General features: G+C 35.2%; 1 protein-coding gene and 1 long non-coding RNA gene across 2 annotated transcripts; one reads left to right on the forward strand and one right to left on the reverse strand.

Annotated features, from left to right (window-relative positions):
* Positions 1-9598: 9598 nt before the first annotated feature.
* Positions 9599-12652, reverse strand: LOC146904896 (uncharacterized). The gene is made up of 3 exons (XR_015017552.1): positions 11530-12652; positions 10890-10999; positions 9599-10334 (listed from the first exon to the last, which is right to left on the reverse strand). It is a non-coding gene; the product is annotated as an uncharacterized LOC146904896 (long non-coding RNA).
* A 1733-nt stretch (positions 12653-14385) lies between these two features.
* G6PD2 (glucose-6-phosphate dehydrogenase 2) lies at positions 14386-21741 on the forward strand. Its single transcript, XM_085722764.1, has 10 exons — positions 14386-14637; positions 16008-16240; positions 16343-16437; positions 17323-17437; positions 18648-18856; positions 19212-19361; positions 19448-19568; positions 19878-20107; positions 20398-20598; positions 21129-21741. Exons 1-10 carry the CDS (start codon positions 14463-14465, stop codon positions 21382-21384), a joined length of 1785 nt encoding a protein of 594 aa, XP_085578890.1. The 5' UTR covers positions 14386-14462; the 3' UTR covers positions 21385-21741.
* Positions 21742-22252: the final 511 nt, after the last annotated feature.

Below are 22252 nucleotides of genomic sequence, written 5' to 3' on the forward strand. Positions count from 1 at the left end.
ATGATTTATGATTATGTTCACGAATGAAAGCATGTATGATTAAGTTATGTATAGAACAAGTAAAGAACATGACACCGATGACGATCTTAGGATTCCCCTAATCGTCCGGTTTAGAATCGTGCCATGATTATGATAAGTTTGGGCCTTGATACGTAGATCGTATTCTTGGCAATGCGGTTCTAGGTCCCCTTTCGACCGCCATGACACGTATAGGATGAGAAGCCTATAACAAGTGAGATATGATTATGACGGCTCTAGTATGCACGACCGTCTAAGTATGCAAGTCCCCACACACGTATAATCAACCGTCAGGTTGTAATGTAGACACGTGGTGACCATAGGTTTCCCTTGAGGTTGCCTATAGCCTAGGAATTAGGGGAACTCACTGAGACATTATGTCTCATCCCAATCCTTATTTGTTTCAGATAAGCAGGATGTTTATGCATGTTCGAAGCCGGATGAATATTACTTCAAGAGTTCGTTCGTAAAGCTGCAGGACGTTATGGACATCAAGGATGTATGTTTATGTATGGATGAGTTGTATTGTATTATGATTTGTACGAACGTGACTTGATGTAAATATTATTCATTTGTTGAAATTTTATGTTGTATATTTTAATGAATCCAGTACTAATATTAACGCACGTGCCAGACTTTTTAGATACGTGTGGTATGGGTGTTACAATTGGTATCAGAGCAGGTCGATTCAGACCGTGCCTTGGGTCATTAAATTACAACTAAGGAAGTGGGACCATTGGGTTCCAGGTAAATGTTCTAGTTGTTGTTGTTAGTTGAGCCTGATCAACTCAATTAAACATTCGACGATTAGGATGGATGCCTGAGAGCTGAATAGGACCCAGAAGGAACGAAGTATGTGATGAAGTAGTTTGATCGAGCCAAAAGGTGGCCGGTGAACTAATCAAGTAGAAGTGTGAATCCTCCGGGAATGTAAGACATGTTAAGAAGGAACGTTCCAACAATATTGGGTAAGATGTTATTGATACTTCGTGTACCCATAAGTGAAGAAGTTGGATATATATCTAAGCATGACCGAAGATTTCGGTAAGAGTGGTTGTTGGAACGGGTTTATGATATTTTGGAATGTCAGTATAAGGTTACAAGATAGTTGGAAGTCGACGTATGTTGACGGAGTTATCAGGCTCTCAGGAAGGGTATTATATGGATGAAGTTAAGGACATGTACGTTTGGAAAGTTGCGTAAGTGGCAGCGCAATGAGGTAAGCTATTCGTAGTGGAGAAAGATTTATGTTGTTAGAAGTAAGACATTGATTTCCGACGTGCCATGAATTGTATCAGAAAAATGTTGATGTTTCCATGCAAGTGTCATAGAATATTTCACGGTGATAGGAATGAATGATGTGCATTGTATGCTTGAGAAAAAGAATTTCATTTAAAGAATGTTTTCTGAAAAATAGAGTTGGAGAAGCTCACCAATAGCAAGCCTGGGACGAAATTTTCTGTTTTCTATCAATACGTTCCAATGGTTTGCAATGATTATTGGGGAGATGTCTTCACAAAAATTTTTATATGACGAAAATAATTTATGACATCAAGTAACGAATGCATATCATATCCTAAGTTTTTCAAGGAAAAGACATGGGCAACCATCAACGAAATCGATACGGTTTAAGGTAGCTTTGGAGGTTAATGTGTCAAGAGTCAAGAACAAGCCAAGACCAAGAGTATAGATGTTCCGGCATTTAGAAGGAAAGTCACCAATGTATATGCATGAGGTATGAAGTAAGAAGTTAAAGCAGTGCAAAGTTATGAGAAATCATAAGGTTCTCGGATTTTGAGGAATTGTGACGTATTTTTCGAATCTATGTTTTGCTTAATAGACTTGCTAAGGCTCGATATAATGTCGAATCATAAAGTTTAAATAAATTTTAGAAAGATTTACGCGTATGGGTGATGGAAGTTGACATTTTGAAAATTCATGAGATTTTCTAGGAACCGGTTTGCTACGAAACTCTTAGAGCGAGCTAGACTCATTCAAAATCTAGATTTGATGACGCGTATGTGTTATCAACTCGTTCTATGATTTTAGAGTAACAACCGGGGCCTAAACTCGATATTTATGTATAAAGTAGAAAATTATCAACGTCAATGACCCGTGCGCTAGTTTACGAAGTTTTCTTTAAATGAAAAATCAACGAGCAAGCAATGGTATTATTAAGCAAAAGGTAGTATGAGAGAATGCGAAGGTACAAGGTTAGAAGTTTAAGAAAGGTGTGTTCAATTGATGGATGAGATTGGCATGAGAATTTGAGTTACTCGGAAATCAAGTTTAATGTATGTTATGTGTACCACAGCAGGTAAATCCAACCAGCAAAGATGTAAGTTTTACCCCCAAGTCAAGCATTATGAGTATAAGATAAGTTATCATGAGTTTCGAATTTACAAGACAAGTGTAAGGTTGTGATGTCGGTTGCAACACGGAAGATCTCAAGAAGTAAGGATTCAAGTGATAAGCGTGAATTGAAGTCTCAATTGCTCTAACGGATTAGAGTAATGGTTTAACCCAACCGGTAGGAATCAGAGTAGCGCCATGAAAGCAAATTGTTAAACACGAAACATGGAATTATAGTATGAAAGAATCTTTGTGAAGAATATTCGGTTGGTAACACAAGTTTAATAAGGAAGCACCATAAGGCAAGCGAGGAGTTCTCGATGCGATAAGTAAGGAGGGATGCATATTTAGTCGGTGTTGGCTAAGGTAAAAGTTTTAAGTAAGTGTTGTCACCTAAGTAAGATAAAAAGGACAAGAATTGCTATATATGAATTGGTCAGGATGCATGAATGATGATAATAGAAAACATGTAAGGTTCAGAAGGTTACCTTTCGTGACTAAGGTAAAGAATCAAAGCATCAAGAATGATGACCGGTATTCGGAGAAGGTATTAATGTTCAAGTAATACTTGAAAAGATTATTTGAAGATTCAAGATTAGTGTTCCGAAGAAGAGGAACAAGTTAATGTCAAAAGGTTCAAGGACTTTCTATGGTTATGATAAGTGGTAATACAAATAAGTATATCAGATAAGAAAGGAAGAATCCACTTGCGAAGTAAGCATGTTATCACGAAAGGAGATGCAACTCTTGAGTATTATGCAACGAGCTTCATACCCTTGTATGCATTACTTGTTGAGCGAAAACGATATTTGTTAAGATATGTTAAAGCAAGATTTATAACTTTTAAAACTAAGATTGGTATTATGGAACTTGGGAACGATGCTTATTTTTTTTTAAACTCATGGAATTACACATTTTTGAAACTGATAAGATACGTCGTAAGTAAACTCACTTAAGACGTACAAACTACAGGACCAACTTGTTATGAACAAGTTGGGGCGAGTTGTTAAATCTTTTTCAAAATATAGAAACTCGTCCGGTAGTTCTGTGGTGCTATTACAAATTCAGTTTTGAAAATGATAATATTTTTAGTCATGTATCTATTCGTTCCAAGAACCCGAATACCAAAGTTTAAGAAAAAATTTCTTCAAGAAAGATTTTAGAACACGTATCGTTATCATTCAACAAGAGGCGGCACTTGAAAGTATGCACATGTTACGGAAATGACAATGTTCGTATGAAGCCAATATCCTACGGGATACATGGAAATGTGTTAAGAATGTATGATGTATGTGTAAGTAGAATTGCTAGAAAGTTTCAAGAACATGTTAACCACAACATTGGTTATTAGATTGTCAGATGAAGTGGCCAGTGGATTTCACATTCTCATGTCAAGCTATGTAATACCCTTCGCTTCAGGTGCAAATAAATTACATGAAGTTGGAGTATTCTTAAGACTCGAAAAGGTATACGTGATTTGTGGAAAGATGATTCAGAGTTACAAGTAAGCACTGCAGGGCAAACCTGGTTTCCGTAGGATCCCAGTTAAAAGGCAAATCCTGAGTGTTCATGTTTATGATAAGATACCTTTTATGAATGGTTTGTATTAAACGGGCAAGATATGAGACCGAGATAATAAGTTTATGTATAGCAAGGTAAGTTCTAAGTTGTGATGTGCTAAGATAACTCTAAGTTGAGTGATATTAAGATCAAGAAGGCTATGTTAAGTTACTTATGGGTTAAGAACCAAGATGAAATGTATGTTTTAAAGGGAAAATTATATGAAGAACTTCTTGAGAATGTATGATTAGAATATGTATGGCTTAGACCAAGGATGGTAAGTTTTTGTCATGATGATTAGTAGTCGATTTCTAAATTTCGAGGACGAAATTTCTTTAAGGGGGTAGAATGTAATATCCCGCCTGTTAGTATCGGTATATTACCCGTTAATCATGTCAGAGGAATAAATTAACGGAAGATAAGTGTGATGGAGAATATTTTATGAGATGTCAGCTTTATACGGGAAAAGTATTAGAGTCGTATTTAATACGCTTTAGACCAAGGGTAATTTGGTAATAGCACACGAAGGGAGTATTTAATTGGTTTGGTCCCTAAAATATCTTGTTTTCCTTATTCTTTCTCTCTCTTGAGTGGGTGAAATATCTTTCTCCTTCCTTCTTCTCTTCTCCATCGCAAACCTTCTTCTCCTCCTCATCATCAACCTTCCAAAACTCCTTTCTCTCCATGATTAAGTTTATGTTATAGTCCTACCAAGGTATGTGAACAAGTGGAAGCTTTTAATGAGTTGGTTTTCTAACTTTATCACCTCAAAGGAAGAATAGAGAGATTAGGGTTTTGTTGGAAAAGCTTTGGGATGGCACTAAGATGATCAAGCAAGGATCATGATGTCTTAAATTGCAAGAAAACAACAAGAATGAGATGGTGTGTTCAAAGGAAACAAGTTGACCAAAGCTAGGGTTTGGCTTGTTGAGCTTAGAGCTTGAAGAGTTGGCAAGATTATGTTAAGGTGAGTTCCATAGATAGATATCCTACCCTTGGGATTATGTTTATGTCATGAAAGATTAACATGAAAATTCTAGGTTCCAAGTATTATGTTTAGTACCCCTTTTGTACCATTTATGATCAAATATTGTTAATTGATGCCATGCACATGATATAAGCTGTTTTTATGATGTTTTGGATGATTAGAATGAATTACAACACTTGAATTGAGGTTTTTATGCAAAATCACGTTTTCTGCAGAATTCTGGACTGCTACAGTTCGCCAGGCGGAATTTAGCTCGCCATGGCGAGCTGGGGATCAGGGCTCTCTGGAGTAGCTCGCCATTGAGCTCGCCACGGCGAAAAATTTCTCCATGGCGGAGAGAATTTGGCCATGGCGAAATTGACTGCACAGCATGTGTTATCAATTCGTTTTGTGGCCAGCAAGGGCTATCCGAGGCTCGATCTTGCAGTATCTTTTTAAACTATGAACCCCTCAATTCCAAGTGCCTAAAGTACATTTTCAAACAAGGTTTTAAACAAGGGAAAGGCATGGCAATTGTTAACAATGATTGATGATAAATGATACGCAAGAGTGATATGTTATGCAATATGTCCGGGTAGTGATGAATTAAGAAAGGGCATGGATGTAGAGCCTCGACATAGTTGTTGAGAACTAACAAGATAGCATGAATCCCTAAGTATGTCAAGTATAGGAATGTGAATACATATGTAAGTAAGATGCGAAGGATAATCTCTTCGCACATGAGCTAGAATGACTTAGCAAGTATGTAAGTCGTGGTTTGATTAGTTAATCACTCCACCATGATTAAGAATTTACAAGCATGAACAAGTATGAGTTTACCGCTAATCGGTTCGATCAAGGTTCCGAGGTAACAAGTAAGCATGATTAGGTTTAACTTATATGAACGACAAGACTATGACTAATATAAGTAGGTGGCATGTCTCTTGCTATCCACATCAGGGGGATACAAGAGGTTCTCGATCTAAGGGGAACGATTCAAGCCGTAAGGGACCCGCATGTCACTGAAATAAGCAAGACGTAGGTGCTCGTGTCTCTTGTTATCCACGCTAGGGGGATACGGGAGGTTCTCGACCTAAGGGGAACGGTTTAAGCCGCAAGGGACCCGCACGACACCGAGGGAGTCCGATGTACGTACATCGGTCATGTATGGGATTGATCTCGGGGTTACTCCACCCGGGACTATCCGTAAAATGAATCCAGATTATAATTGTTTGTTCGACGCTAACATAATTGAATGAACTTAGATACGTTTATGATTTATGATTATGTTCACGAATGAAAGCACGTATGATTAAGTTATGTATAGAACAAGTAAAGAACATGACACCGATGACGATCTTAGGTTTCCCCTAATCGTCCGGTTTAGAATCGTGCCATGATTATGATAAGTTTGGGCCTTGATACGTAGATCGTATTCTTGGCAATGCGGTTCTAGGTCCCCTTTCGACCGCCATGACACGTATAGGATGAGAAGCCTATAACAAGTGAGATATGATTATGACGGCTCTAGTATGCACGACCGTCTAAGTATGCAAGTCCCCACACACGTATAATCAACCGTCAGGTTGTAATGTAGACACGTGGTGACCGTAGGTTTCCCTTGAGGTTGCCTATAGCCTAGGAATTAGGGGAACTCACTGAGACATTATGTCTCATCCCAATCCTTATTTGTTTCAGATAAGCAGGATGTTTATGCATGTTCGGAGCCGGATGAATATTACTTCAAGAGTTCGTTCGTAAAGCTGCAGGACATTATGGACATCAAGGATGTATGTTTATGTATGGATGAGTTGTATTGTATTATGATTTGTACGAACGTGACTTGATGTAAATATTATTCATTTGTTGAAATTTTATGTTGTATATTTTAATGAATCCAGTACTAATATTAACGCACGTGCCAGACTTTCTAGATACGTCTGGTATGGGTGTTACAACCCCCACAACAGCAGCCACCTCAAATGGAGAGAGGAGAAGGTTTTCCACTGAGTTTTCTGCAGATGCACGATGCATAAGAGGCCGATCACTGGCTCTTTCGAGAGATTTGACAAATCCCGTCAGCCTTCTTTGATGGGTTACCTGAGACTGGTGGTGATGAGGATGTGGATATGGGACTGGACTGGACCACTGAGGGTTCAACTTTGCTTGTTTTATTGTTTTCGTTGTACTTTTCTTTTTAGTACTTTGTTTCTGTTTAGTACTGTTTTTATATTCTTGTAATGTCAAAAATCCGTAAACAACTTATTTCCCCTTTTGTGATAAATTTGCACTTGTTTATTATTGACGAATTTGTTTTGTCTCATGTGACCTATTCCAGTTTAGTAACAATTGTTTGATGAAACGGTATTCCAAAAGTTCTAAAGAAGGGGTGACTTGATTCATAGGCGAAGTGTACGGCGTTGCTAGGTAGTCACATACTCCCAGAAATCTCAGCCATAAGGTTCATTGCCAAATTTTGTTTTTCAATTTACTTATATTTAGATTAGTTTTCCATGCAACTACATTTCTAGAACTTGCATTGTTTCTCTATTATTGATTGGTCTTTGTCGATTACACACTGAGGCAAAAGTGCTTGGTCCTGTGAGCCTTTTTGAAGCCTACCCTGTTTTAATTTGTTGAATTTATCCTTTCTTAATCAATTGTGAGCCGGTAGGATTAGAACTTTTTGTTCGGTGACAAACTACATTACAAGCCTAGAGACTTTTAGGACTTGTCCCTTAATGTATTTTCTGAGTTAAGGCATTGTAGAATGTTGCTAAAGATTAAGTTTGGGGTTGCTATTGAAATTTGCAACCAACTAAGTTTGGGGTGGGGGTACTAGAGAATAAGAGAACAAAAATGAAAGAAATATGAAATTGACATGCAAAATACACACAAAAATGGTGTATCAAAAAAAAAATTGAATGATGAAAAAGGGACAAAACATTTAAAATCCGAGTAACTTCAAACTCGATTGTCCCTAAATGTTAAAAATGTTCTCTAGTACCTTTGCATTGATTGTATTTCCACAAGGTGAATGATTAGAGGATTGAATTTTGTGCTTTAACTTCCGTAGGAATGCCTAACTCAAATTTTGTGTAGCCTACTTATCCAAATATATCCCACCTTTCACCTAAGCCCCGTTATAACCCTAAAGACCTCAAAAGTGTGTAATGATATTGACTTTGATTGATGTTTAGAAACTTTTCAAGCGTATGGTAATATGTAGACCTGCATGTCGACTGGTAGAACCCTATTTCAATTTGATGCGAGGAGTTGTGAATTGGTGGATGCGAACAAGTCAAACTAGCTCATCTTTAGCTAGAAGGAGAAAGAACTTTTGGGTACTATCGTTTTGTCAGGTAACTGTTATTTTACTGTCATTTGTCACTGTTGCAAGCAAATTCCTTGAGGACAAGGAATGGTTTAAGTTTGGGGTTGCGATGACATGCTGTCATTACGTAATTTTTAGGACTTATTGTGACATTTTGATAGAGTTCTCATGCAATTTATACTGTTCTGGAGTGCAAAAAGCTTAAATATTGAAGTCTGTTCGAAGGAAATCGCGCCACGCCAATTTCAAGCCGTGCTGCGATTTTTGAAGCAAAATTACATCCTCCCTGTTTGAGGGAAATCGCGGCACGCCTATATACATGGCGCGGCGCGATTTTGACGGGTCAGGCCCATGACTTCTATAAATACTGCACTCAATCTGAAGAACAGGGGTTACGATTTTGGAGAGCAAAGTGCGATTTTGAGACATCGGAGACGGCTAGAAGGGCGATTTCTTCAACCTTTTACCAATTCATGTATGTTTTAATTATTTCATTGATTATGCTATTTGTAAACTCGATTATGAGTAGCTAAATCTCTTAGAGATTAGATCCGAGATGAATCTTTGTAACCCTAATTGACACATGTTGCTGTGAAACTCTATTTTGTTTATGAATTCAATTCTAGTTTATTCAATTCAATTGTTCTTAATGCTTTTTATATCTTGATCACATATAACTTGATTTTGTGAGAACGAATGACCACTGACCATGGCTTTCGACTTAGACCTAATTGAATTGTTCTAATAAACAGGGTTGGTCTAGGAATAGATAATCATTTGTTAGTGATAATAGGTCAACGTTCGGTAAAACCTTCAAGAATTATTAGACCACCTAAGGAATTAGGGGCTGTAGTTTAAGAAGAGGGTCCTAACTCAAGGGATTGATTAGGGCTATTTTGTTAATCATCGTAAATTAGAAGAGGATTCATAACAAATAGGTGCAGTAGATCAATTAGGGGAACTTAGAGGATTCGACGGATCTGATCTCATCTTTCTCTCATATTTTCTTAATCGAATCTAATTGCTTTTATTTGATTTCATAAAATCAAACCAAATCTTCCGCCTAGTGGCAAACTAAAAATAAACTTTATACATCCTAATTATATAACGCAATTGAATTATTGAAGTTAAAAACAGTCCTCGTGGGATCGATATTTTTACTACTTCGATAGTATTTGGTGCACTTGCCAAACGTCTATCAATAAGATTAGGGTTACAAAAGATAAATTACAATCCTTTGAGGATGAAGGTGACTCTTTGTAGCCTCACTCAACAATTTACTCTAATGATTCTACAACTCTAAGATCCTAACTACTATATGTTTTCAAGATGAAATGGATGAATGTATGAGATGAAGAAAAATGATTTGAATCTCTAAGTTGGTGGCTAGGGTTGATTAGAAGATGTTGGCTACAACTTCTTACATCATTAGCATGTTTCCTAGTGCTATGTCTTTGAACATCTTACCACGATCTGTCATTCAAACCAACGCTAGAAAGCATGAAAGGTTCCTAAACTCAAATAAACATAAAAAACTATAAAATACTAGTTAGACTAAATTGATTTATCATCGCAAAAAATTGGAAAACAAATTTGATTGCTATTTAGCTTTGTAATAAGTGAAAATACACTTAGCTTTGTGGCGACAAGATTGAACCATCTATGATAGCATAGTCAAGAAAAACTAATCAAAACAGGATAAGATAGTATGCTACAAATATTAAAATAGCTTGAAACTCCTTCACATAAATGGCTCATGCAGTGGAAGAAGAAAGAAACAATTAATTCAAAAGAAAGGTACATTCCACTTATTGGGCATCAATTCTTTCGCATCAATCTCTTCTTATTCTTCCTCTTCTTAAGATTCTTCTTCTTTTTCTTTTTAATCTTCTTCTTCTGTATTTCACAGTATTGATCAAACAAGACCTTAAAGGGTAAAAATGAATGGGTCACAATGACCAAGCATCAACGCGTGACAATGAACAATCACGTGATGGAGAAAGAGGGATCTCAACTTCTGCGGTTTTTTGCATAGCTCTTCGAATGTGTAAGTTGGTTCTGGGAATGTGTAGCGATCTGTTTCGGGTATGTCGTCATCATCATCTGCACACAAAATGTGATGAGGAGATTTATCAACATATGGTAATATTAAGAAGGAAAAAATGAGAATATTTTATGTGGAATCCCAGTGAACTACACTCCCTCCACCCACCACGCGTTGTGAGTGTTTATTTGAGTATGTGTTGAACGCTAGAACAATATCAAAATAAAATAGAAGCGAAGTGGGAAAACAGCGACAACTAAATGCAATTTCCTACTTAGATATCTTTCAACTCATTTCACAAGAATATTTTAAAAAGATCTTTTGTCAACAATTTGTAATGCAAACTTCCATGCCCTATGCCAAAACAAGAATGCTAGAAATGATTTACTTTCCTTAAGGGGTGTACTTGCATGACAATGACTATATTTATACGCAATCACATCACAATATTCAAGACCAAGTTTCACCTGTAATTTTGAAGCTAACAGGTAAGAGATTGATTCAGTTGATGTCAAAGTAAAAGGGCAGCAGTAACTAAACTTTTGAAGAATGCAGCATAGCATATACTTCATTAAATGCACCAAATTCTGAAGAAAAAAATTAGATAGTCTTACCAAAATATGGAGAAACATGACTGAAATTAGTCATAGCAGCTGCCTCGGCCTCCATGCACTTCGTGTGATCATGTTGTTAAGAACATCCGAGTCGGATAAATTTGTTTCCTCTATTTTCCAAACAAAGAAAAAAGGTGAATGAAACACAACAATACTAATTCAATAATAGGAGTGCAGTAAATAAAGAACAATGAGTTTTTTATACTATGGGCTAAAAGAAAGTTATTCTATTTCAATTAAGAAATTTCATAATTTATCTTAAAATTTGGGTTTGACCAATTGATCCTACAAAACCAGCTTGCAAGGTTAGTAATGTGACTCTTTATTAACTCATTTTAAAGTTATATTTCATCGAATGTGAGATTCTTAACGCCCCCTTCCAACCCAAGGCTGGATATCTAGAGTGTGACCTAAACAAGCAAAATGAATATTAACAAGACACTATTAACTTAAAACTGCATGCAGAGCAAGACTTTCAGCTGATCAAAATCAACATAAATCAAACCTCTTCTAATCCTTTTAAGAGAGAATTTTAAAATATGCGGAGCACTTTCAGTTGAATATATTCCAAGATGAAACTATCATAAAGATAATAATACTATTGTTATAAGTAGCACAATAATGTCAGACAGAAACTTACTTTGGGGCTTTGAAGATTCCAGATTTCATCATCAATCATCAAGCGTTTTTCAGGATCAACAAATTTGTCCATTGTCTAATCTCACTTTATTCAGAGTGCAAAGATTGGATACCTGAAAATCTCCTCTAGGGTTTGATAGATGAAAGCAAGATCATGTAACTTTTTTTTTAAGAAGCTAAACTAGCTCACCCAAATTGGCAGCGGGAGAATCAAACCTCAAAACTTGAGGAGCACACTCCAAGGGAGTAAAGTAACTTGCCTTCGATATATGTAGGGTTTGTTAATTAGCAAGAAGAAGAATAGAATAGAGCAAAAATTCATGTTTGATTTTAATTTATAGACAAAAGGAAACAACTCAAAATTCATGTTTTTTTATAGAATTATCAACATTGTTTTAATTTTATTTTAGATTTATTTTACGACAAAGCATTAGTTTTTGTTTTCGTAATCAAAATTATGAAGAACAATGTATACCTGGATCAAGAGCAATAATAAAGAGCCGAGAAAGTGAAGAAAAATCAATAAGAAATCCGTGAAGCAGAAGCATGGTCGTGCTCCTCAGAAGCACAATCGTGCGCTCCGGTATCGTGAAGACAAGCACGACCATGCGCTCCTCCGGAGGCAGTAGAATATCAAAAGTCAGCAAGGCAAGTACGACTGCGTGCTCTGTGCAGAGAAAGATAGGTGTTACACACTCTTAGAATTATTTGGTTTATGACTTGTAATTCGTTTTTAATGTATTGTTTGAGGTTCTAGGCTATAAATAGGCCTCACTTCTGAGGAATAAGAGAGCTTGGACACTTGTAAACTTACTCTAAAGTGCAAAGCATAATTTTACATTGTTCTACGTTCTTTGCTCTTTATTTTTCTTTAAATCCTCGTTCTTTACATTCCAGTTATTTATCTTTTATGTTTTTTTTTACTTTCATGTCTTTTTATTTTAATCCCTTGTCTACTATGATCATGTGTGAGTAGGTTTTTTTAGTCTTGGATGTTTGAATAATCTAATGATTGAATCCTAATCAACCAAAGTTTAATTTTGGACTCAGAACAACAAATTCATTCTCTTCAAAATCAGGCGTGTAATTTATGTGCGTTCATTGAGCTACACAAAATTTAAAGATTGCACGCCTACCGTTCATTGAGCTACACAAAATTTAAAGATTGCACACTACCATTTATTGAGCCACGCAAAAATGTAAAGATTACACGCCTAATATTCATTGAGCCACACAAAATTTAAAGATTGATTGAGCCACGCAAAATTTAAAGATTGCACCCCAACCATTCATTGAGCCACAAAATATTTAAAAATTACACGCCTATCATTCATTGAGTCACACACAATTTAAAGATTGCACACCTACCATTCACTGATCCACACAAAATTTATTTAAATATTGCATGCCTGCCATATTTTGAGTCACACAAAATTTAAAGATTGCACGCATGCCATTTATCGAGCCACCCAAAATTTAATGATTGCACGTCTAACATTCATTGAATGACACAATATTTAAAGATTGCACGCCTACCATTTATTTAGCCACGCAAAATTTAAAGATTTCACGTTTACCGTTCATTGATCCACACAGTCGATTAATGCTTTCACGCCGTTCATGATTGCACGCCCACCAAGTGTAAAAATATGCAAGAGAGAAAATATGCATGCCCACCAATATGGCTGACATGTGTGTGGGTGATTTGGAGTGAAAGAAATGCTCAGGTGTTTCATCAAAAAGAGGCATCTTTACAAATTCTTCTGTACAAAATTAAGCTTCAATTTTATCAATAGTTTAAAGCGAATTAGATTAATTTTGTTTTTACGGGGTGGCTTAAAACTACAAAGTGTGAGTTTAAATGCAACTTGACAGTAATAATAATAATAACTTAAGAAACTTCTAATCCACTCTCTATCAAAAAGCTAAAACTTTAAGGGTCTGTTTGGATGATCAAAGAAAGTGAAAGGAAAGATAGTAAAAGGAAAGATTGTTGAAGGAATGAAAATGAATAGAAAGTGAATGGAAAGTGAGATGATTATTTAGTTGTTTGGTTTGAGTGATAGTATGAAGAAAGTGAAAGGAAAGATAGTTATATTGTTAGTAAATTGATATAAATATCCCTACATAATAGATATAATATTTAAGTATTTATTTATATAATTTATAGATATAAATAAGTAGCTTTCTCAAAAACAAGTAATTTATAAATATATTATATTATAAATTAGAGTTAAAAATGGTAGATTGAAGTGACGATTGAGGGAAGCAATAATTAATTAAAGGAAAAAAATAGCATAGATAATATGGACATGTTTAAAAATCAAAGAACATGGACATGTTTTCACCTAAATAGTAACACGATGCATATCCTTTCTATTTTTTTGAACGGGAAGCATTTATTTTGTTTCAACACCCAAGGTTACTTTGGTCATTTTCAGATAAATTTGGTCTCTTCCTCACCTTTCCGTCCAATTCAGCAGGGAAAGGTTTCCACTGTGGGTCCCACTTAAAAACATTCTTTCCTCAACTTTTTGCAGTATTGCCAAACAGGAGAAGGAGGATCAATCCACTCACTTTCTTTCCTTTCTCTCCATAGAACCAAACACACCCTAAAGTGAAACAAACTTTTGATTTTAAAAATTTAAAAACACAAAAAGCTAAAAACCAGCCAAACAAGACCTAAGAAAATCACACACAATAAATAGTACTACTAGGAAGGAATCAAATAGCGTATTGTCCTTCAACACCCAGCAAGGGAAAGGGACAAGACAAGCAGCCCTTCGGAGATCTCAAGAGTCTTTTCACTTGTCCTTCTTCTTCTTCCTCTCACATCCTCGTTTTCTCCGAACACTCTCTCTCTCTCTCTCTCTCTCTCTCTCTCTCTCTCTCTCTCTCTTATAAACCCTTTTCCTCCATTACTCAATCACTATTATGGCGACCCTTTATTCAACTCATTGTCGTTCATTTCCTTCTTCTTCTTCGTTTCCATCTTCTTCTTTGTCCTCTAACCAATCTGCTGTCACTTTCTCTAACCGTTTTCTTGCTGCTACTGTTTCTCTCAAATCTCAACACAATTTGTTACAACAGGTTTCAGTTCATGTTGATGGTTAGTTTCTTGAATACCCTTTTGTTTGTTTTGTGTAAATTTTTAATCTTTTTTGGTTTTGTAGCTTATTGTTTGAGTTTAATGGAAATGCTCCGTCAGTGTAAATTAATTTTACACTTGCATCCAATATGAATTCACTATTTCTCCATGTTATACCATTGAAATGGGGTGTAGTGGGGTTATTTGGCCAAATACATGACTGTTATTGGATGACAGTGTGAAGTTATGTTACACCTTCGGTGTGTATCTTATTTTTCTCATTTTGTTTTTTGAATTTGACTTTACTATTTCATAGTGTTATAATATTATTTTAGAGGGTAATAATAGATGAATGGTGCACTAGGCATGTCAGGTGTTCGAAACCAACATGACACCACATACATGTGATTACAATACCACTGACCCTGATACATGTGATTACATTGAATTTTATCATTTTTTTCAAATTATCATCGTTGGTGTCTGTGTGTTGTGTCGTGTCTGGTGTATGTGCTCGTGCTTCGTAGATAATACGTCTAATTAGAAAAGCAGCTCTTTATATTTAAACACGTTTACAGATTCATTTTCTGAAGTGAATTGATCACCTTAGCTAGAGGAGATAAATCCATGTGTGATATTTAAACACGGACGTTTAATCATATCTCAATAAGGGCCTGTTCGGATTGACTTATTTAACTTTAGTTACTGGTTGTGAAACTGTTTTGAGAGAACTTATGAAAACAGCTTATGACATTGTTCATAAGTTGTTTTCAGTTTTGATAAGTTCGCAAAGATAGTTTATGAATATAGTTTATAGCTTATATGTACACAATTTAACTTTATTTGATCTTTGCTATAGAAATAGCTTATACATAAATGCATATCATGATAATCACTTGTGTTACAACCTGCAAAAGTTGTTCATCCAAACAGAGCCTAGGTAGATATTTGTCCCAATATTTTATGAAATAATATTTTAACATGACACATAGTGATATGATTGGACGACTATTCAAACTTTTAAGGTGGTCGTAATTTATATATGACTTTCTTAGGTTTCTGAGCAAAAACTAAGGATATGAATCATATATCTAAAATTTGCACCTGGTTCGATTGAATATATAGCAATTATTAAACTAGTAGTAGTGTATATTAAACAATCCAGACCCAACTTAATAGATAGTTATTCAATAGACACTTACACCTCTACTATCGGTGTATAATTGTTAAACTCGTATGTTACTCCATCCATTTTATAATACGTCGACATGAAGTTCAATTGTACAGTGTGAAAGTTTTGATTTGTGTTGGGGAATTGAAGATGTTTGTTTATATTATAGTATGTCATTGGAAATTCTTAGTCTCAGTATGACAATGGCATGTAAATGCAGGTACCGTTGCAGCCAATGTAACCCCTGTTGAAAACAGCCATAGTGGCAAGCGGCTGCAACCTGAATTATTGTCGGTTTTATCCTCCATGGAATCTAAAGTTGAAGACGTTGTTGAAAAGGATGAAAATGAGTGCACTGTTAGTATAACTGTTGTTGGAGCCTCTGGAGACCTTGCCAAGAAGAAGATATTTCCAGCACTTTTTGCACTTTACTATGAGGGTTGTCTGCCTAAGGTTGGATATTGATACATAGTTGTCTTGTTTTTGTTTTGTATATTTTGGAAATTGGTTATGTGTATGTATTTGGGATTGAACTGTCTATTTTTTTCATGGCAGCATTTCACCATTTGTGGTTATGCTCGAAGTAAGATGACTGATGCAGAACTGAGAAATATGGTTAGCAAGACTCTTACCTGTAGAATTGATAAGAGGTAAATATATCTCCAACTTGTTCTCCTTCGTTTCAGTCTTATAGAGCGTAGTGTCTGCCAGTGTTGTTAAATAGCAGAATTTGAAGAAATCTCTATTGTTTTGCAATACGCTATTTTGTACAAAATATTGTCAAATAATGACTATAGCATTGTTACATAGCAAAATTTGAACAAACTGCGGTTTTCTGTAATCCGCGATTGATAACATTTGGGGTCTGCTCGTGTAGTTCGTGGACGATAGTGCTTTCTTTATCTTTTCTTGGGGTTATGGTTTGATTCAGGTTGTCAAATATTGGCCATGGCGGCGCCATGGCAGATATTGTTGACGGGCTTTTGGCTTTTTGCCATGGCCAATTTTGTGAAGGATGGCGGCATCTTGGCGCCATACTCGGATATGGCAGTGCCATATTTCGGCCTGTATGTCAGATTTTTGGATCTCCGCCATCAGCAACGTTGGTTTGCTTTGAACTTTGGATTTCTCATTGTGGGGGCCCTTATATTGCTAATGACACAAAATTTGGGATTCAATGGTTATTTTAGTTTAAGTTTCTTACTCCCTCCATTTCAAAATGAGTGTCGTTTTAGGTGTTTACACACATATTAAGAAATGCAATGATTAAAAGAAAGAGAATGATTATTTTACCAAATTATCCTTAATAACTATTGGTTAGTTTTAAAAGTAATACTTTGGAAGTAGTGTGCAGAGTATTAATTGGAGGGTACAATTGAAAAGAAAAAGTTATTATTGCATTGGAAACTGAAAGTGACATTCATTTTGAAACAATTTTTTTTGGCTAAAGCGACACTCATTTTGAAACGGAGGGAGTATTTGTTATGCTTGGGAGACATCTTTAATGTTTGAAAATTTTTGTTGTGGAATTTCAGGGAGAATTGCAGTGAAAAGATGGACCAATTTCTTAAAAGATGTTTCTATCATTCTGGCCAATATGATTCTCCGGAAAACTTTGCAGCACTAGACAAGAAGCTGAATGAGCATGAGGTAATTGGCCAAAACAATATCTTAAATGGTTTAATATATTACTCAATGTGGTTCCAAGGTGCATGTGAATTTTATTTATAATAAGAGAGTAAGCTTTCTGGTAGCGAACACGTTTTCAAACTTTCATCCAGATTAGATAGGTCTTTGCAGATTATCATTCCTGCCACGTGATTGTGCTCATTTGATCTATATATATATATAAAGAATCTAATATTATACAGAAAGACAAATGTTGGTTCTCTGAACTTATATAGATTCAATTAACAATATTCTGACTGGATAGTGACATCCTTGTACCATAAAGTTCCTTGAATATTGTGCTGTTATTGTTACATTCAAAATTGAAAAACAACGTAATTAAGTGCTTGTGTTTACACTATTTTTATAACAAAAGATAAATAACTGTCAAAATGTTTTTATATAAGTTGGTTTTCATAAACTTGTAGGGTCCTGTTTTGATAAACGACCTAATTAAGAGAACATATGGATGTAAGCTTAAAACAACTTATAGACATGTCATAAACTGCTGTCATCTACTACCAAAAAGCACCAGATAAGGTTCTATGTGGGTAGCATACACATGTTGGAACTGACATGTGTCAAACATCGGGACACGCATAACCGGCCAGGTGTCTGCTAATAAAAAGACTTTAAGGTTCTACTGTCCCAGTATTTTCCTAATGTAGAAGAAATAAAATTTCTCCATTGAAAGCTAAATGACTTCTAGATATTGAGAATAGATGATAAGAATAAAGGAATGGAAGCTGAAGAATAAAGAAAACAAGGAAGAATAATTAGAGTAAATTAGCTACCACATAAAACGTCATCTCTATAATTGAACTCCGTTACGTGTTGTTGCTAGTCTTTTTGGCCCTGTCATTCATTAGTTGTTACTTCATTTTGTTGACGTTCTATCTTTTCTATTAACATTTTATTCACATTCATTATATTCTTCCTAAGTTTAAATGTTAAATGATTGTATTTCCTAATCACATCATTATATTCTTCCTATGTATGCTCTCCACTGTGCAAATTTATCATACTGTATGTAGTTTCTGTGTTTTCACATTAGTTAGCATCAAACTCAGTATATGAATAATGAAGGAACTTAATATTTATTTATTTTTTCATTCTGTCCCCTTTTTTTTTAAAATATTTAAAACTTTCTGAATTTAACGAATCTTTTTGAATACAAAAATTGCTTTTGTAGGGTGGGAGAACTTCTAATCGCCTGTTTTATCTTTCAATTCCTCCTAATATATTCATAGATGCTGTAAAATGCTCAAGCTTGTCAGCATCTTCTGGGAATGGTGGTTGGACTAGAGTCATTGTTGAAAAGCCTTTTGGTCGTGATTCAGAATCCTCAGCTGCTTTAACAAGATCACTCAAGCAGTATCTGACCGAGGATCAAATTTTCAGGTTTTCTAACTAAACTATGACCGTGTTTGGATATATTAAGCGCTTGTACCATTCACACTTTATCATATAAGTGCTTATGTATAAGCTATTTCTATAACAATAGATAAAAAAAAGTCATACTGTTTTCATATAAACTATAATCTGTTTTCATAAGCTTATATTGGAGAGCTTTTGAAAATAAGCTGAAAACAACTTATGAACATGTCATAAATCGTTTCCATCAGCTCTTTCAAACAATCTTAGAAGTGTTTATGGTAGTAGATTAACTCAAACAAGCCAATCCAAACATGCTCTAATTATCTGTAGATTTTAAGGATTGTAAAGTGCTTTATTTAAAATGGGAAACATTATACAGGATCGATCACTATCTTGGAAAAGAGCTTGTGGAAAATCTTTCTGTTCTCCGATTCTCAAATCTCATTTTTGAACCTTTGTGGTCGAGGCAATACATACAAAATGTACAGTTGATATTCTCAGAAGATTTTGGTACCGAAGGACGTGGCGGGTAACCTCTCTTCCTTTGCAGCATTCACACTTATTCTGATCTTAAAATGGTGATTCTCATATATTTTATATCTTTTCCACGTGTAGGTACTTTGACAATTATGGTATAATTAGAGATATTATGCAGAATCATCTACTTCAAATACTAACCCTCTTTGCAATGGAAACCCCTGTTAGTTTGGATGCAGAGGACATTAGAAATGAAAAGGTCTCATATGGTTATATACTTTTGCTATAGGCAAATATTAATTTTTAGTATATTACTCCCTCCGACCTTAAATATAAGCAGAAAAGTACATCTATTTGATCCAAATACATGAACCTTTTTTGCTTAAATTTAAGGCCGGAGGATTTATATGCTAGAGCTTGAACTCTGGACTTTTTTCTGAAATTCCTTTGGGTGGTTTAGTTCAACCACTTGAGCTATGCCTCAGAGACTCATGGTTATAGACCTTAAATTCATTTGTTTCAAATAATTGTGATTTATCATGACTTTCAATTGCTTAATGGATGTCAGGTCAAGGTCCTTCGTTCTATGAGACCGATTAAACTCGAGGATGTAGTTTTAGGCCAATATAAGAACCACACAAGAGGAGGTGTTGCATATCCAGCCTACATTGATGACAAAACTGTACCAAAGGGCAGCTTAACCCCGACATTTGCCGCGGCTGCCCTCTTCATAGATAATGCAAGATGGGATGGGGTACCTTTTTTGATGAAGGCAGGGAAAGCATTACACACCAAGAGGTAAGTGAGAGGAATAAGTTTTGCACAATGTTGTCAATAGCAGCTCGTGAAAATATGTGGTTAGTTGAAATTTCGCTATGCGTACAGTGCTGTAGTGCTGATATAGCCGCTATTTGACAACACTTTGTACTAAATAGCATTTCACAGAATAATAGCGATTTGTTTAATTTCCACCATGATATAGTGCAGACTGCCGATATATCTGCTATTTGAGAACATTGGTTTGAAATATATGTTTGTGTTGTTTAACGCCATCTTTCTATTAAACTTCTAAATTGTTTTGGATTCAGAGCCGAGATACGGGTACAGTTCAGGAAAGTGCCGGGCAATCTGTACAATCGGAATTTTGGAGCCGATCTTGATCATGCTACAAATGAACTTGTTATAAAAGTTCAGCCGGATGAAGGTATTTATTTGAAAATCAACAACAAAATACCAGGGTTAGGAATGAAGTTGGACCGCAGTAATTTAAATCTTCATTATGCAGCAAGGTATTTTCTTTTTACTCAAACAAAATCAACTTTATGGGACCCCAAAAATACATTCCGTTAGAAAATAAGAGAACATCTCATTATGGCTTGGGATATCTTTGTTTATCTTCTTGGATCAGTTTTGAATCTTAGCATATCTTAGATTATCACTTAAGATTAATTTCCACATCTCTTATTGCTATTATTATTTAGTTCATGATTTTTCATCTTATTTAGGATTTAGTCTATGTATATCTGTAAATACAGATTAGTATTTAGTCTTTTAATATCAAGTTAGTATCAAGTTATTATCAACTATATTCAAAGTTATTACTTTTTTTGTTCAATTTATCTCAAGTTCCACAACTTCAACATTCCGCAATAGATTATTTAGCTGGTACAAATTCACCTCATTCCCGCCACACATGATCATGGTCGCGCAAAATGCACAACATTAATTTAATGTCCATATGATATTTGACACACATTTCCATTCCATTAATGCAGTGAAATTAAACCTTTTCCGAATAATATTTTAATGTTTATTTCAGGTACTCGAAGGAGATACCAGATGCTTATGAGAGGTTGCTTCTTGATGCAATTGAAGGAGAAAGAAGACTCTTTATTCGCAGTGATGAACTCGACGCTGCTTGGTCACTCTTTACGCCCGTGTTGAATGAGATAGAAGAGAAAAAAATAACCCCAGAATACTATCCTTATGGTAGCCGTGGCCCGGTTTGTGCTCACTATCTTGCGGCCAGATACAACGTACGATGGGGCGACCTTGGATTAGATGTAGAGAAATAGTCGTTCACATTTTGTTGCACCTGTGATCAGCCTTGGATGTTAGCTAACTCACATGTTGATTTGTGGTTTCTTGGTTGGTTGCAGTTTTTTCAAGTCAAGAGTATGGCATAGTAATACTGGTATGGTAGGCATACATGAAATTATGTAAAGTAATAAAGCATTAAAGTCAAGAGTAGTGTAATGAAGCATTGCGATTTTTCATTTTATTTTTGGTTTGGTGGAGGGAATTGGGATGGTGAATGCTTCTTGTAATTTTCATTTGAATGTATTTTGAATAGAGGGAATAATCAATTTAGATCTTGAAATTGTATGACTTTGGTCTTTAAAATTAATGAAGTTTTAGAATGATCATTGAAATTAATTTTTTTTATGACATTACCGAGGTTGTGAAAATTGTGTGTTAACACGTAAAATATTGCCCAATTTTATATTTTTAGGTGTGCTAATCGTGTTAAATCGGATGTAAGTAAATCAGAATTCAAAGTGATTTCACAACACCTTAATTCATGTAAAAATTTATCAAACTCTTGTTCTTTAGATAGTTTTTTTATTTTTTTTTGTGCGGATGTTTTGTGATTTGGCGGAGTAATATATTAAGTTTGATACAAGTTCATGAGTATGACATTTTATTATGATGGATGACTTGGTATATTTTTCTTTTATAATTAGGTTGACATTTTGAATTATTGATTCATGATAATGTCACATAAGTATATATGTCATGTATATACTAATTTTAATGTATCACAAAAAAAAATGTGTATAATAATTTTAATTATTTGAATGCGGTATGAATTTATGAGTCGATTCTCCCTCAGTAGAACGAGTTGCTATAAAAACTTGAGTCTAACAACCTTGATTAGTATTG

This window comes from Medicago sativa, chromosome 7, assembly GCF_051527215.1.
Source record: "Medicago sativa cultivar Bolivia chromosome 7, Bolivia_mono, whole genome shotgun sequence".
In the NCBI taxonomy this organism is placed as follows: Eukaryota; Viridiplantae; Streptophyta; class Magnoliopsida; order Fabales; family Fabaceae; genus Medicago; species Medicago sativa.

Excerpts from the sequence above, each read along its gene's own strand:
- G6PD2 (XM_085722764.1), top strand. The coding sequence starts at position 14,463 with ATGGCGACCCTTTATTCAACTCATTGTCGTTCATTTCCTTCTTCTTCT. Across the intron at positions 16,438-17,322 it reads ACCTGTAGAATTGATAAGAG|GGAGAATTGCAGTGAAAAGA; the intron begins GTAAATATATCT and ends GTGGAATTTCAG. Across the intron at positions 18,857-19,211 it reads ACCGAGGATCAAATTTTCAG|GATCGATCACTATCTTGGAA; the intron begins GTTTTCTAACTA and ends AACATTATACAG.